Source organism: Sus scrofa, chromosome 3 (genome assembly GCF_000003025.6).
Source record: "Sus scrofa isolate TJ Tabasco breed Duroc chromosome 3, Sscrofa11.1, whole genome shotgun sequence".
NCBI classification, from domain to species: Eukaryota; Metazoa; Chordata; class Mammalia; order Artiodactyla; family Suidae; genus Sus; species Sus scrofa.
Window position 1 is genome coordinate 5,927,843 of NC_010445.4, and position 15,889 is coordinate 5,943,731.

The window sequence follows — 15,889 nt, forward strand, 5'->3', positions numbered from 1 at the left end:
AGGTTGCAGATGCAGCTAGGATCTGGCATGGCGTGGCTGTGGTGTAGGTCCGCAGCTGCAGCTCCAGTTCTACCCCTAGCCTGGGAACTTCACATGCTGCAGGTGCAGCCATAAGAAACAGACAATAAAAAAAACCTTTTCAGTTGATCAGTCTGTGTGTTTCTTTTTTTGCTTGTCTGTTCTTGTCCATTGCCCATTGATTTGTATTTTGAGTGTGACATATTCTTTACCTGTTTTGAGTTTTTTTTTGTTGTTTTTGTTTTTTGTCTTTTTAGGGCCACACCCGCGGCTTATGGAGGTTCCCAGGCTAGGGATCTAGTTGGAGCTACAGCTGCCGGCCTACACCACAGCTCATGGCAATGCCAGATCCTTAACCCACTGAGCGAGCGAGGCCAGAGATCGAACTTGCAACCTCGTGGTTCCTGGTCGGATTCGTTTCCACTGCGCCACGATGGGAACTCCTGTTTGAGTTTTTATGTATTAAGACTGTTAATTTTTTTCTAATGTTTATTATTGTAAGCATTTTTCCTGTTCATAGATACCTTTGGGTAAAACTAGGTAAACGTGTACTTGTTGCTGTTGTTCTTTTAAGCAAGTAAAATAATAGATTTAAGACTTTTTAAATTTCTCCAGTGATTTGGATCACTAAGTTTTGACAGGTTTTCCTCAGGTTTTTGCTACCGGTGATTACACTGTAAATTATAAAATCCCTTTGCACTAAGTGATAGCTGATAGTTCTGTGTCCTTGGTTTTCAGAATCATTTGGTGCTTCCTTGCCCCCGCTCGTGTTTTCCCTTCCCTCTATTTCGATGGGTGACGCTTTGCGGCAGGATGCTGCCTGGGGCCGCTGACGCGCCGCGCGCTGACCGCTGGCCTCTCTGTTTCTGTCTTACAGCACTCCATCATCCCGAGAGGATCTCTGTCTTTGAAAGTGTTGGCAGAACTGCCCATTATTGTTGTGTTAATGTATCAGGTACTCCCATTGCTTAGTGGTGGTTCGGGTTGGGGCTTATTGGATGACAAAGCGTACATCTAATGTTCGGTGGCAAGTAGATGTGTGTGTGACACACACGCGCTAACCGTCTGCCTTTCTTCAGTGTGCCAGATTGTTTTGCTGCGAACAGAGTGTGAAGGCCTAAAAATCTGCTGTGTTTGCTTTTAGCTCTACAAGGTGAATATCCACAGTGTTGTTGCTGAATTTGTACCCTTGATCATGAACACCATTGCAATTCAGGTGTCTGCTCAAGCCAGGTGAGATTTCATGGCCGACTGCCGAAGCTCTTTAAGCCCAGTCAAAGCTACTTTCTGTCGTCGTCGTAAGACAGGAAGACCGAGTGAGCAAATTTTGGTTGAACTTGGGTGTGTTTTCGGCGCTCTCTCTGAACTCGTGTTTCAGTGAAGATAGTGGTAGTGGTTTGGTTTCTTCCTGTGAAAAGATGGCCTGTCTCAGTCTCTGGTGTCCTGTACGTTGAGAGCTGCCGTCGGGCATGGCCGTACTCGGTTAAGCTTTCGGGTCCTCCCGGCCTGCTCCCCTTCCGCATCGTTCTTGCCGTGTCTCTCAGCGTGAGGGCTCGAAGGCTCTTAACCCCCTTTATTTCGCCTCACCCCTCACCTTAATCACTGAGCCAGGCCAAGCTTGTTTTTATCCTTTAAAGCCCCTCTCCAAGGCGGAGAGGCTCCAACTTGGCAGCATTCCTCCTTCGGCCTTGATCACTCCCCGTCCTGACTTGCAGCCTCTCTGGCTCCAAGTCACTTGGGGGCAGGATCCGAGGGCACATCAGCCCCAGCAGCCGCTGTGCCTGCAGCACGGCTCCTCCACTGGTCAGATCGGGTCCTCCCACTGTCCTCTGGGGAGCAGGTCTGGTCACGTTGGCTGTAGAGATTCAGGTTGCGGCTGCTGCCCAACTGCTTGGCGCACTGTCTGCTTTGTGCCTTTAAGGCCTTTATGTTACTCAAAGCTGCGTAAAAGTTCTGAGATGGTTTACTGTTGCTGCTGTGTAGAAATTAAGCTTTTGGGCTTAGTGATTATCACAGGCGTTTAATTAATATTAGTGTCATCTAAGGAGTTGAAAGCTAACACTTAATTTTATTCACTTCTCATTCAGGCAACATAAGCTTTACAACAAGGAGCTGTATGCTGATTTCATTGCTGCTCAGATTAAAACATTGTCATTTTTAGCGTATATCATCAGGATTTACCAGGTAAGTTGACTTTTGTTTTATGTCGGGTTTACCGAGGTATAACCTCCCTGCGGTAAACTTCACCTTGGTTTGTAGGTACAGTTCTGTCAACTGGCAGACGTGTCCATCATCCACAAAATGCCTTTTATGCGTTTCTAGCCCGCTTCCTCCTGCCCCTTCGAATCCCAGGCAAACGCGGGTTCATTTTCTGTCCCCGTGGTTTTGGCTGTTCCAGAGCGTCGTGTAGATGAATCACAAGGTAGACAGTGTAGCCCTGGGAGTCTGCCGCCTTTGAGCAGTAACGCCGAGATGCATTCTTGTCTGCTCAGTGACTCGTTAACTTTGCACTGGTTGGTTGTCTTGGTCTGCTCAGGCTGCCGTAACAAAATACCATAGACTAGGTGTAAACAGCAACGATTTATTTTCTCACACAGCCCTGGAGCCTAGAAAGGCCAAGATCAGGGTTCCAGCAGGGTTTGGTTTCGGGCGAGGCCTTCCCTGCTGGGCTGCAGGTGGCCTCCTCCTTGCCCTGGCCTCCCGTGGTGGGGAGGGGAGAGTGAGATCCTGCGCTTTGTTGAGGCCACTGTCCTCCTGGAGGAGGGCCCCACCCTTGTGGTCTCATTCGACCCGAATTACCTCCTGAAGATTCCGTCTCCAGATGCAGTCGCAGTGGCACTGATGCTGCAGGGTGAACTTGGGGCTCACGGGGGTGGTATTGTTCTGTGTGGGTGGATGTCATCACGGCATGTTGCCCATTCTCCAGAGGCTGGACTTTGGGATCATTTCCAGCTTTTTCTAAGGCAGTTTTGTCAAGATGTAACTCACATACCATAAAATCAGCCTTTACAGGTACAGTTAGTGCTTTTTAGCGTATTCGTAGATTTGTACAGCCGTCATCACTCTTCAGTTTCAGAACAACTTCTTCACCCCAGAAAGAAAGAAACCGGTACCAACGAGCAGTTGCTTCATTCTTCCCCGATCTCGGCAACCACTGTAATGTCCTGTCCGTCTTTATCGATCTGCCAGTTTCATTTTTGGCTTAGTAAAGCCACAGTAAATATTTGCACATAGATGTTTGTATTGATGTATTTGGCTTATGACTTTTGCCATTGTTGAAAGCTGTCAAAGCAAATTATGTGGGAGAGATTGGAACTTCTAAAAATATTATCAGGAGTTTCCATTGTGGCACAGTGGATTAAGAATCCAGCTGTAGGAGTTCCTGTGAGAACTGTCTCAGTGGCTCAGTGGAAACGAATCTGACTAGTATCCATAAGGATGCAGGTTTGATCCCTGGCCTTGCTCAGTAGGTTAAGGATCTGGTTGTTGCCGTGAGCTCTGGTGTAGGTCAAAGATGTGGCTTGGATATGGCATTGCTGTGGTATGGTGTAGGCCAGCAGCTGCAGCTCTGATTCGACCCCTAGCCTGGGAGCCTCCATATACCACGAGTACAGCCCTAAAAAGACCAAAAAAAAACAAAAAACAAAAACAAAAAGAGAGAAAAAAGAATCCAACTGCAGTGGCTTGGGGTTGCTGCAGAGACACGTATTCGATCCCCGGTCTAGGAACTTCCATATGCCGAAGGTGTGGCGGTTAAAAAACACTATCAGGAGTTCCCGTCGTGGCGCAGTGGTTAACGAATCCGACTAGGAACCATGAGGTTGCGGGTTCGGGCCCTGCCCTTGCTCAGTGGGTTAATGATCCGGCGTTGCTGTGAGCTGTGGTGTAGGTTGCAGACGCGGCTCGGATCCTGCGTTGCTGTGCCTCTGGTGTAGGCCGGTGGCCATGGCTCCGATTCGACCCCTAGCCTGGGAACCTCCACATGCCGCGGGAGCGGCCCAAGAAATAGCAAAAAGACAAAAAAAAAAAAAAAAAAAAAAAAAAAAACACTATCAAATAAAACTGTGATTTAAGGCATTTTGGAGGCTTTTTGAGGAGTCTAAAGAGTAGTTAGTTCTCTTTTTGTTTCTGTTTTTACCATTTGGGGCTGTGACCTCTCCTTACTTATAAGAGCCTGAAGGAAAAAACTGATGCCTTATTTCTTGTCAGTCATACAATTTTTCGAGTAAAACTCTTGTAGAGAAGTGATTAGCTAATGGAATTCCTGATCTGTTCAATAGCAAAGTATATATGCCAAATTTTTTTAATGCTAAACTACCTTTGAAAGCATTTGTAGCCTTCTCCCCTCTCGCTTTTTAATATGTTTATCTTGATAATGATAACTTACACTAAGAAAGTGCAGAATTTGTTTTAAAAAGCCTGGATATTTTTGTCAGCTTGAGTTAACATGAGTAACTCCTGAAAAATCTCAAGGCATTTGTGACTGGAGCTTATTCCAAGTTGATTAAAGTTGACTTAGAAGGAAACCACAAACAATGAAAAGGCAGCCTACAGACCGAGAGGAAATATTTGCAAATGATGCAGCTGACGAGGGCTTAATCTCCAAAATATACAAATAGCTCCTACAATTCAATAACAAAGTAATAACCTGGTTGAAAAATGAGAAGAAAACCTAAACAGATATTTCTCCAAAGATGACATAGTGGTAGCTAATAGGCACATGCAGAGATGCTCATCGTCACTATTTATTAGAGAAATTTCTCCAAAGATGACATACAGGTAGCTAATAGGCACATGCAGAGATGCTCATCGTCACTATTTATTAGAGAAATTTCTCCAAAGATGACATACAGGTAGCTAATAGGCACATGCAGAGATGCTCATCGTCACTATTTATTAGAGAAATTTCTCCAAAGATGACATACAGGTAGCTAATAGGCACATGCAGAGATGCTCATCGTCACTATTTATTAGAGAAATGCAACTCAAAATTGCAATGAAGTTCTACCTCAAACCGGTCAGAGTGGCCATCATTAAGAAGTCTGCAAATAGGGGAGTTCCTGTTGTGACTCAGTGGAAACGAACCTGACTGGCATCCATGAGGATGTGGATTCAATACCTGGCCTCGCTTGGTGGGTTAAGGATCTGGCGTTGCTGTGAGCTGTGGTGTAGGTCGCAGATGCAGCTCAGATCCCACATTGCGGTGGCTGTGACCAGCAGCTGCAGCTCTGATTCGACCCCCTGGCTTGGGAACCTCCATATGCTGCAGGTGCAGCCCTGAAAAAAAAAAAGTCTATAAACAATAATTTGCTGGAGAAGGTGTGGAGAAAAGGGAACCCTCTCACAACTGTTGGTGGGCATGTAAATCGTCGCAGCCACTGTGACATGAAAACAGTATGGAGGATCCTCAGAAAACTAAACATAAAGTTGCCAGCAGTTCCACTCCTGGGCAGTAGAAAACTGACAGGTAAACCAGCTATAGTGGGAAAAATAAAAATCATTAAAAGTTTTTCAGGAGTTCCTGTGGTGGCACAGTGGTTAACGAATCAGACCATGAGGTTGCGGGTTTGATGCCTTCGCTTGCTCAGTGGGTTGAGGATCTGGCGTTGCCGTGAGCTGTGGTGTAGGTCGCAGACACGGCTCGGATCTGGCGTGGCTGTGGCTGTGGTGTAGGCTGGTGGTTACAGCTCTGATTCGACCCCTAGCCTGGGAACCTCCGTATGCCGTGGGAGTGGCCCAAGAAAAGGCAAAAAGACCAAAAAAATTAAAAAATTGTTTTACTTTAAAGGTGACTTTGGTGTCATTGGTAACTTTCACTGATGGGTGACTCAGTGAAGAGTTTCGTTTTCAACTTCAGTGTGACCCTCCCTTTCACAGGGAGATAATACATGTTGGTTGTGGAACTTTGGGAAGACACAGAAAAGTGCAAAGAAGGCGTCCATGACCCTGTACGCGAAAGAAACGACTCTGTGCCACTGCCCCTTGTCCTGGGACAGCAGTGGGCACACACACTGAAGACGATGACACTCCTTGTCCAGTTAGGCCTGTTGCTTGATGAGGGCCCTCTGAGCCAAGCTTAGTTTCACTGAGTTTTCTAAAAGTTTATACTGCAATTTGGATTTTTCTTAATACCTGCTCGTCATTGTAACAGTGTTGTTCTCCCCTTACTTTTTCAGGAGTTGGTGACGAAATACTCTCAGCAGATGGTGAAAGGAATGTTACAGCTGCTTTCAAATTGCCCGGCAGAAACCGCGCACCTGCGAAAGGAGCTTCTCATCGCCGCCAAGCACATCCTCACCACCGAGCTGCGAAACCGTACGGCTGCCTTCCTTGCCTTTGCACAGGGCCTCGGGCGTATTTTTCCCCTTGATCTGCCTTTCCCTCCCCGCCGCCTCTGTCCGTCTCCCTCCCTCCTCACCTGCTCCTCTCCTCTCTCTCTGTCTCCCACTGGTTTTTGTCTGCCCCCAGGGTTCTCCCTTTATCTTCTGGGCGGTTTCCCAATTAATGTCATCAACTCCTCAGCACAGTTCAGTCTGAGCCCCTCTTGGTCCTCGTCCGCCTTCTGACTGCAGGCCTTTTGACATTGCAAATAGCCATTTCCCTTCTGCCTTACAACCAGCAATCCTTAAAAGATGAGAAGAAAACAGTGTTTTCTCTCTCCGTGCTGTGAAAACAATGGAAGCACTTGAAGTAGAAGGTTTTAAAATCTCTTTCCTGAAGTGACTTGTGTCTCGAGTACCATTCTGAGGTTGACTTTTGGTGTTCCTGCCATTTGATGATGATAATAATGATTTTGGGGGTGCCCTGGGGAGCCGTGTATCAGGTTTCGGCTTGATGAAGTACAGAGAGATTGAAAACCTTTCTCATTTTTATCAAGTAACTTCTGATCCTTCCCATACTTCCAGGCCCTCTTTTGAGGCCGTATAGCTTGGTTTCAGTCTTGTTAACCCCCCAAAGATGAGCAGGTTTCCAGGATGCTACTCTCTAAGGCTTGATCACGTTAGACTTGTTGAATTCAGCTTTTAGAGGATGAATTGCTGCTGTTTTTTTTTTTTTTTCTTTTTGTTTTTTTGTCTTTTGTTTGTTTGTTTGTTTGTTTGGTTTTTTTGGCTATTTCTTGGGCTGCTCCCGCGGCATATGGAGATTCCCAGGCTAGGGGTCTAATCGGAGCTGCAGCCACCGGCCTACGCCAGAGCCACAGCAACTCGGGATCCGAGCTGCGTCTGCAACCTACACCACAGCTCACAGCAACGTTGGATCGCCAACCCACTGAGCAAGGGCAGGGACCGAACCTGCAACCCCATGGTTCCTAGTCGGATTCGTTAACCACGCGCCACGACAGGAACTCCTGCTTTTTTTTTTAATAGGATACTTTATTTTGAAGCCCACAAATATTTTCTTGACTTAGGTAACATCATGACATCTCAAAAACTTTTTAGTGAAAGAAACATTTAAAGAATCAAGTTAAATGTTATCCGTATTGTTATAAAATACAGAAAAATGTGTGTGTTGTTAAAATTTACACATCTACCAAATGTTAGTGAAAAACATTTAAGTGAACACAAAAGCGCAGGTTCTCTTAGGCTTACTTTTTTGGCATCTGAAATGATAGCAAATGGTAGCCCATTGTGCTAGTGCTGAGCAGAGCACTGGTTGGGAAGAACCTGACTGGGTAACAGATGTACCCGTTTCCCTAGAGTGAGTCTGGGTCACGAAGGCGATCTAGAAGCTGGCACCTTGCACCTCAAGTTCTGACCCTCTCTTTGCATGCTTCGCTCCTCACCTGGCTGGCCCTCCTTTGCATCTCTGCCTCCTTCCTCTTGGCCGCCTCACCGTGGGCAGCCTGGGCACGTCCCCACCCCTGACCCCGGAGGGGCTGCTCCCGGCCGCCTGGCTGTGGGAGGTACCCCGGCTGTGCCCGCATCTCTCCAGAGTGTGTATGGCTTTAAAGCTTTGGCCTCAGTAGCTATCTGCTGGCAAAGAATGTGCATTTGCTGTACTGTTGTCGCCCTGTGTGTGCGTCCTCAGAACCGTCCGCTGTCCCTGAGTAGAGACCGGTTGGTCCCCCCCTCAGGTTCTCAGGCTGCAGGAGACCAGGGAGGACGTTTGATGATGGGTCTGCCTGTGGGGTTAGAGGGATGGAGGAGCCCCCATGAGTTCTAGTCAGCCTCATCCAGAGAGCTGGGACCGGTGTCTGCGAGAGCAGGAAAATAGCCCGCCCAGACCTGTGTAATTTCCAGGGAGAGTAGTCTTCTTTCTTCATGATGACTAGCCGCAACGTCCTTGAGAATGCCGACTTCAGGAGTAATGTGATGGATAAAGAGGCGCTTAGGGCATACTTGCCCCTTGGGGGGATGGCGCCAGCTTTTAGGGGTGTTGGAAGGCACCTCCCATGAAGCACTTGGGGGGGGGGTTCCCTGCCAGGAGCTCGAGGCTCACGGTTTCTTCTCTTACTTTCCAACACTGAATGTGATCCCAGCCACATCTCTGACAGCATGTGGCTGGTGTGGCCCAGCAAAGCCAGCATCTTCGACTAAAATAGCACATGTGGGAGTTCCCATTGTGGTGCAGCAGAAACGAATCTGACTCGTATCCGTGAAGATTTGGGTTCGATCCCTAGCCTCCTTCAGTGGTTTAAGGACCCGGCCTTGGCTGTGAGCTGTGGCATAGATCGCAGATGCGGCTCGGATCCCGCGTTGCTGTGGCTGTGGGGTAGGCTGGCAGCTGCAGCTCCTATTCGACCCCTAGCCTGGGAACTTCCACATGCCGCAGGGATGACCCTAAAAAAAAATACATAAATGAAAAGAAAACAGTGCATGTGCCTCTCCTCCCACCTTGTCCCAAATCTGGGTTGCTGGTTGATGCACACCGGCCCTGCTGAAGGTACTGTTACATGGCTTACTGCATACTTGGTGTGGTTGGTGATACCTGCCCTGGGTATTTGTGTTCCAGAGTTCATTCCTTGCATGGACAAGCTGTTTGATGAATCCATACTCATTGGCTCAGGATATACTGCTCGAGAGACTCTCAGGTATGACAGTAAACCTGTGATATCTTGTCTGTTACATGCAGGGGCCAGCGGATCCTGGCGCTTGTTGTGAAAGCATTTGAGCACGCATGGGCTGTTGGGCCTCTCCTCTCCCGTCGTACTTAAAATTATAGCTGTAGAAACACCTTAGGTTGCTTTCTGTGCCTCAGCTTAATCAGAGTAGTCATCTTGATTTAAATTGTAGGTAGAGCTATCCAACTAGCATTAGTATTTTTGCTACCTGTGTAGTAAATGCATCTTTTTATTAAAAAAAAGAAGAGTATTTGATGACCAACCACCTAGGAAGAAAAGGAGAGAAAAACCTTTTGTTCCCACACAGGGAGATCAAGTAACATGGTTAATATTTTGTTCTCTTTCCTTCTAGGCTTTATTTCTTAAACTTTTTATGAAATACAGTTTTAATCATATTTATTATTTCTAAAGGAGATGATTGATTTTTAATCATCCTTTATAATGTAAAATGAATCAACTGTAATTTTTTGGTTCTAATAAATATGACAGATCTTCTGAAAAATATGCAGAATATCCTGGACACAGTATATAGACTGTTCACTGTGTTTTCTGTATAAAATACTGTTGTAAAATATTAAGATATTCTTCATAACTTGAGGTTGAGCCTGTCTAAGTGGATGTTAGGCTGAAAAGCCCTCTGATGAATTTTTTTTTTTTTTTTTGGCCATGGCAGTGGCATGTGCAAGTTCCCCTCCCAGGGATCAAACCCGTGCAACAGCAGCAACCCACTGCCCTGGCAGTGTCAGGTCCTCAACCGGCTCTGCCACAAGGGAACTCCCTCTGATTCTTTCGCCCTCAGACAAAACCCAGACTCTTGACCACGTTGCAGGAGCCCCATGGGGTCTGGCCCTGCTCTCCCCACCCAACCTGCTGCCACCACGAGGGCCTTGGCTGCTCTGTGCAGTTGCCACTCAGGCCTTGACCTTCCTGTTTCCTCCCGCCTGGAAATTTCCCTGGCTTTTCACCTCTGGTCCCTTTTTGTCCCTGAGGTTTCAGAGTCAGTGTCACTCAGAGGGCCTTCTCTGGCCCCCTGAGAGCAGTGCCTGCACTAGTCTTTCTCCCTGCGCTGTTTTCACCTCTTCCATAGCACGTGAACCTTGCGCAGTTGACTTCTTGACTTGTGTGTTTCCCTTCTGTCAGTGAGCTTCCTGGACACAGGGGCACCGTGGCAGCCCTGGTGCCCAGCCCAGTGTCTGGCGCGTGGCAGCTGTCCGGATGTATAGTGAGTAGAGGTGCTGGATGGCCCAGCAGTGTTGCTGCAGCTCTATAAAGTATACAGTATACAGCATATAAGGTATTAGTTGATACCACAGACTGTTGATCTTTGAGCAATAGTTTCTTTTTTTTCTTTCTGTCTTTTCTAGGGCCACACCCACGGCATATGGAGCTTCCCAGGCTAGGGGTCTAATTGGAGCTGTAGCCGCTGGCCTATACCATAGCCTCAGCAACGTAGGAATCAAGCCATGTCTGCGACCTACACGACAGCTCATGGCAATGCCAGATCCTTAACCCATTGAGCAAGGCCAGGAATCGAACCCGCATTCTCATGGTTCCCAGTCGGATTCGTTAACCCCTGAGCCACGACGGGAATTCTGACCTTTGAGCACTAGCACCCACTCAGTGCATGCTCAAGCTGGTGGTCCTTTCTGCTCAGGGTGACTAGATGGGCCAGTATGTAAACATGACATGAAGCAACCAAGACTAGACTTGAGCCTTTTTTTTTTTTTTTTGACTTTTGCCATTTCTTGGGCCGCTCCCGCGGCATCTGGAGTTTCCCAGGCTAGGGGTTGAATCGGAGCTGTGGCTGCCGGCCTACACCAGAGCCACAACAACGCAGGATCCGAGCCACATCTGTGACCTACACCACAGCTCACGGCAACGCCGGATCCTTAACCCACTGAGCAAGGCCAGGGATAGAACCTGCAACCTCATGGTTCCTAGTCGGATTCGTTAACCACTGAGTCACGACAGGAACTCCTACACTTGAGCCTTTTATTCGTGTATCTGGGAGGAAGTAATAGGGGAACCTGGGACCATATAAAATGTGCTCCAGGGAGTTCCCGTTGTGGCGCAGCAGAAACGAATCCAACTAGTATCCATGAGGACAGGTTCAATCCCTGGCCTTGCTCAGTGGGTTGAGGATCTGGTGTTGCTTTGAGCTGTGGTGTAGGTCGAAGACGGGGCTCGGATCCTGCGTTGCTGTGGCTGTGGTGTCGGCCGGCGGCTACAGTTCCAATTGGACCTCTAGCCTGGGAATCTCCATGTGCCTCGGTTACAGCCCTAAAAAACAAAAACAAAAAACAACAAAAAAATGTGCTCTAAAGGAACCGTCCCACTGGCGGTGTTCCTGCGGCCGGCAGTGGCGGAGATGGCGGCTGCAGACAGGCCCACGGCAACGCTGAGACGGTCTCTCCCCGCAGGCCCCTCGCCTACAGCACGCTGGCGGACCTCGTGCACCACGTCCGTCAGCACCTGCCCCTCAGCGACCTCTCCCTCGCCGTCCAGCTCTTTGCTAAGAACATCGACGATGAGTCCCTGCCCAGCAGCATCCAGACCATGTCCTGCAAGCTCCTGCTGAACCTGGTGGACTGCATCCGCTCCAAGAGCGAGCAGGAGAGCGGCAACGGGAGAGACGTGCTGATGCGGATGCTGGAGGTAGCGCCCCTGCGCCCTCACCCCCGACACTGCTAACCCGCTAGAGGGCTTTCCTGGCAGCGCCGGGACTGTGCGATCACCAGGCTCGATCTCAGGAGCTTAGACCCACCCGGGTTCCAATCCCAACCCTCCCATCTCTTAGCCAAGGCTCCTTTGGCGAGTCACTTACTGCTCTGCGCTGGTCTGCTCGTCTTGGAGTCAGGGATGGTCACAGTGTCTGTCTGTGAGAGGCGGGGAGACCTTAGCAAGTTGGGGGGTAATCACCAAGAGCTGTTTTCTGGGACATGGCGTAGCAAAGTGCAGAGTGACCTGTACACATCTCTGGAGAGACGCCCAGTGGGTGCCTGGGTCAGGGGTGGAGTGTAATTCCCGCGGGCAGTCTGCTGAGGTGTGGATCGCGGCGTGGCCCCAGGTCTCAGACAGACCTGGCGGCCAGGCCAGTCACCAGCCCTCCTGAGCTGACCCTGGGCCGGTGAGACGGAGACGGTGGTCCTGCGCAAAAGCAGACTGAGCTTGAGTGGTGTCGGAGAGGTGGCCTTCCTGTCTTCTGAAAGGCCTGTTGGCCTGTTGAAGAGGAATGATTTTTTTGTCTGCCCTCCCTCTCCTCTCTCTCTCTTCCCGACAGGTTTTTGTTCTCAAATTCCACACCATTGCACGGTACCAGCTCTCTGCCATTTTTAAGAAGTGCAAGCCTCAGTCGGAACTGGGAGCCGTGGAAGCAGCGCTGCCCGGGGTCCCCGCGGCCCCTGCGGCTCCGGGCCCCGCCCCTTCCCCCGCCCCGGTTCCCGCCCCCGCCCCGCCCCCGCCCCCCACCCCCGCCCCCCCGGTGACCCCAGCGCCCGTGCCTCCCTTCGAGAAGCAAGGCGAGAAGGATAAGGAGGACAAGCAGACCTTCCAGGTCACAGACTGCCGGAGCTTGGTCAAGACCTTGGTCTGCGGCGTCAAGACAATCACGTGGGGCATCACGTCGTGTAAAGCGCCCGGTGGTAATCCCTCTTGCGGTGCCTAGCCCAGTCATGCTTTTCGTGGAGTGGGTTTGGTTGCAGTTAACTTACTGTGCTGTCTCTTTTCCAGAAGCTCAGTTCATTCCTAATAAGCAGCTGCAGCCCAAAGAGACTCAGATTTACATAAAACTTGTGAAATATGCAATGCAGGCTTTAGATATTTATCAGGTAAGGCAGTGTCCTCACACCAGGCTTCTTCGTGTGGAAACCACCTCTTGGAATTAGCGGTGCTCATGACGGGCGGGGTCTTGAAGGGTCGCCTGCTCTTGGGATGGTCTGCAGGGTTTATACACCCAGGTGTGCTCTTGTTTGTAGCATAGGGTTGTATTGTGAGAATTCTAAACAAGTCTCAGTGTGTTTTGAGGGAAGGTGGTATAGAGGGAGTGCAACAGAAACAAGATGTGATTTTACCAAATTGTTTACTGTTTTGAACACCTAGCAGAGGTTGGTTTTCTTTTTTTTGTCTTTTGTCCTTTTAGGGCCGCACCCGTGGCATATGGAGGTTCCCAGGTTAGGGGTCCAATTGGAGCTGTAGCTGCCGGCCGACACCACAGCCACAGCAACCCAGGATCTGAGCTGCATCTGCCACCTACACCACAGCGCACGGCAACGCCGGATCCTTAACCCACTGGGCAGGGCCGGGGATTAAACCCGCAACCTCATGGTTCCTAGTGGGATGTGCTAACCACTGAGCCAAAACGGGAACTCCCTTGTTTTTAGTTTTGTAAAATTACAGTGAGAATAGAGAATGTAAGTGGGGGCAGGGGACGTTTGTTAGCTAATTCAAGATGGACAGCTGATCTGAGGACGTGCTGGATGCGCGTTCGGCAGCGTTGAGGAATACAGGCAGGTCCCTGGCGTGTTCCCCCCTGGCCAGGTCCAGATCGCAGGAAATGGGCAGACCTACATTCGCGTCGCAAACTGCCAGACTGTTCGAATGAAGGAAGAGAAGGAGGTGCTGGAGCACTTTGCCGGCGTCTTCACCATGATGAACCCCTTGACATTTAAGGAAATTTTCCAAACTACAGTCCCTTACATGGTGGAAAGAATCTCGAAAAACTACGCACTTCAGGTGTGAAACTCCTTTTTTTTGCATTCTTACCGCATTCGTTTTAAACTTGTGTGTGTGTGGAATAGTTGGTATTCCTTTTATTTTCTAAGTAAGATGCCTAAGGGTCGTGCTTGTGGAGCAAAATTTAGAGAAGTATGAGGCGTAGTAAAGAAAGACTTTTTTCAAAAGCTCAAGATGCTTTGTGCCACTGCTTTCATGGTGGAAACTAGGTCTGTGTTAGATGTAGGTTCCTGGTGCCTGATGGAGAGGAGGAAATGAGCGGTTTACGTTCCACTTGGTGCTCAGGGAATCTGTCTCACTTTCACTTTTTTCCTTTGTGGGATGATTAATTTCTTGGGGTGGCTGATACAGATTTGATTTTTGTCATCGTGGGAAGTACACGTTACTTTTTCTTAAAGCCACTTTGCGGGAAGGATTACTTTCATCATAGGCCATTCTTGTTTGGACAGATTGTTGCCAATTCCTTCTTGGCAAATCCTACTACCTCTGCTCTGTTTGCTACGATTCTGGTGGAGTATCTCCTAGACCGCCTGCCGGAAATGGGCTCCAACGTGGAGCTCTCCAACCTGTACCTCAAGCTGTTCAAGTTGGTCTTTGGCTCCGTCTCCCTCTTTGCAGCTGAAAACGAGCAGATGCTAAAGGTAAACTCTTGGAAGATCCGTGCCATGCTGTGGGTTTGGGTCTGTTGTTGTTGCTTTTTAATTCGTTTCATTTTGAACAGAAACTGGATGGGTTCTTTTGATATATTTGTAAGTACTGAAATATTGAATTAATAAATATTTACAGCAAACTTGGGCCAAGTGTGAAAAACATTTCATGTATTTCTAAAGCAGAGCTTAACTTGCTTGTCTGCTGGTCTGTAATGAACACTTCGGAAGTCTTGCGACATGCAGGGGGCGGTCATTAGTCTTACCACCACTGATTCTGTTGTGCGGCCCCCACAAGTAAGGTAGGAGCATGTTGCCGTTCACTGTAGCGGCTTGGGTCACCGCTGTGGCGTGGGTTCAGTCCCTGGCCCGGGAACTTCCACACGCTGTGGGCGTGGCCAAAAAAAAAAGGGCACACCTAGGAGGAGTGTGTCTGCTAATGCGCTTGTGTAGTTGCCTAATCCTGTGGTATGATTTTATCTCCTCAGTTACTTGGTTCTAGCAAGCGGCGGAAACCTGTGCATGATTACGTCACCCACTAAAGGCAGCAGACGGTGGCACAAAAGCCTTAGAACAATTCTCGAGTTCCTTTTGCCGCTCAGTGGGTTAAGAACCTGACATGATATCCACGAGGATGTGGGTTTGGGTGGCTCGGACCCTGTGGCCGTGGTGTAGGCTGGCAGCTGCAGCTCAGATTTGACCTCTAGCCTGGGATCTCCCATATGCTGCAGTTGCGGTCGTAAAAAGGAAAAAAATAAATAGAAATAAGAAATTCCCTTCCGCTCGGGGCAGAATAGTTTAATTTCTATAGACGTTTGCGTATTATTGTCGGGTGTGTCTGAAGAGCAGTGTTGCCCAGTCCCTTTTTTCCTGACGTAAATATGTGTATGGTGATAGAAAGAATCAGTAATTTGTGACGATTTCCTCCCCATTTTTTTCAGTTAACAATCTTTTTACTTATTTATTTTTTTTAGGGCCGCACCCTCAGGATAGGGAGGTTCCCAAGCTAGGAGTCAAATTGGAGCTGCAGCTGCTGGCTCACGCCACAGCCACAACAACGCAGGATGCGAGCCATGTCTGTGACCTACACCACAGCTCATGGCAACGCCAGATCCTTAACCCACTGAGCAAGGCCAGGGATCGAACTCGGGTCCTTATGGATACTAGTGGAGTTCGTTAACCACTGAGCCGCGACGGGAACTCCTAAGTTCAGTCTTTCCCAAGCTAGACAGTTGCATCTGTCCCAAGTAACGGAAATTAGAATATCTATAAGAAAATCTGTAGGTAGGAAGATTTAGCTTGGGTAACAGCAAACATTTTAATACTTTTCGGGTAGCTGATATCTTGATGTAGGACCATGTTTTCCGAGTAGCAGTGTGTCTTGTTTTTGTTTTTGCTTTTTAGGGCCACACCCTCAGCATTTGGAGATTCC

At 48.8% G+C, this 15,889-nt stretch overlaps 1 protein-coding gene across 15 annotated transcripts in view; it reads left to right on the forward strand.

The window, feature by feature from the left end:
- TRRAP (transformation/transcription domain associated protein) overlaps positions 1-15,889 on the forward strand; it is a 126,139-nt gene that overhangs the window by 24,638 nt on the left and 85,612 nt on the right. For 14 of the 15 annotated variants that reach the window (XR_002342234.1, XR_002342233.1, XM_021086097.1 and 11 more), the window contains 10 exons: positions 896-973; positions 1,163-1,251; positions 2,106-2,202; positions 6,195-6,333; positions 8,971-9,049; positions 11,500-11,734; positions 12,360-12,720; positions 12,809-12,906; positions 13,616-13,810; positions 14,260-14,451. Coding sequence is in view for 13 of the 15 variants with exons in the window: in XM_021086097.1 (XP_020941756.1) it covers positions 896-973; positions 1,163-1,251; positions 2,106-2,202; positions 6,195-6,333; positions 8,971-9,049; positions 11,500-11,734; positions 12,360-12,720; positions 12,809-12,906; positions 13,616-13,810; positions 14,260-14,451 (1,563 nt within the window). In the remaining 2 variants the exon portion in view is untranslated. The remainder of the gene's footprint in view (positions 1-895; positions 974-1,162; positions 1,252-2,105; positions 2,203-6,194; positions 6,334-8,970; positions 9,050-11,499; positions 11,735-12,359; positions 12,721-12,808; positions 12,907-13,615; positions 13,811-14,259; positions 14,452-15,889) is intronic. The other variant, XM_021086099.1, reaches the window with a different exon arrangement.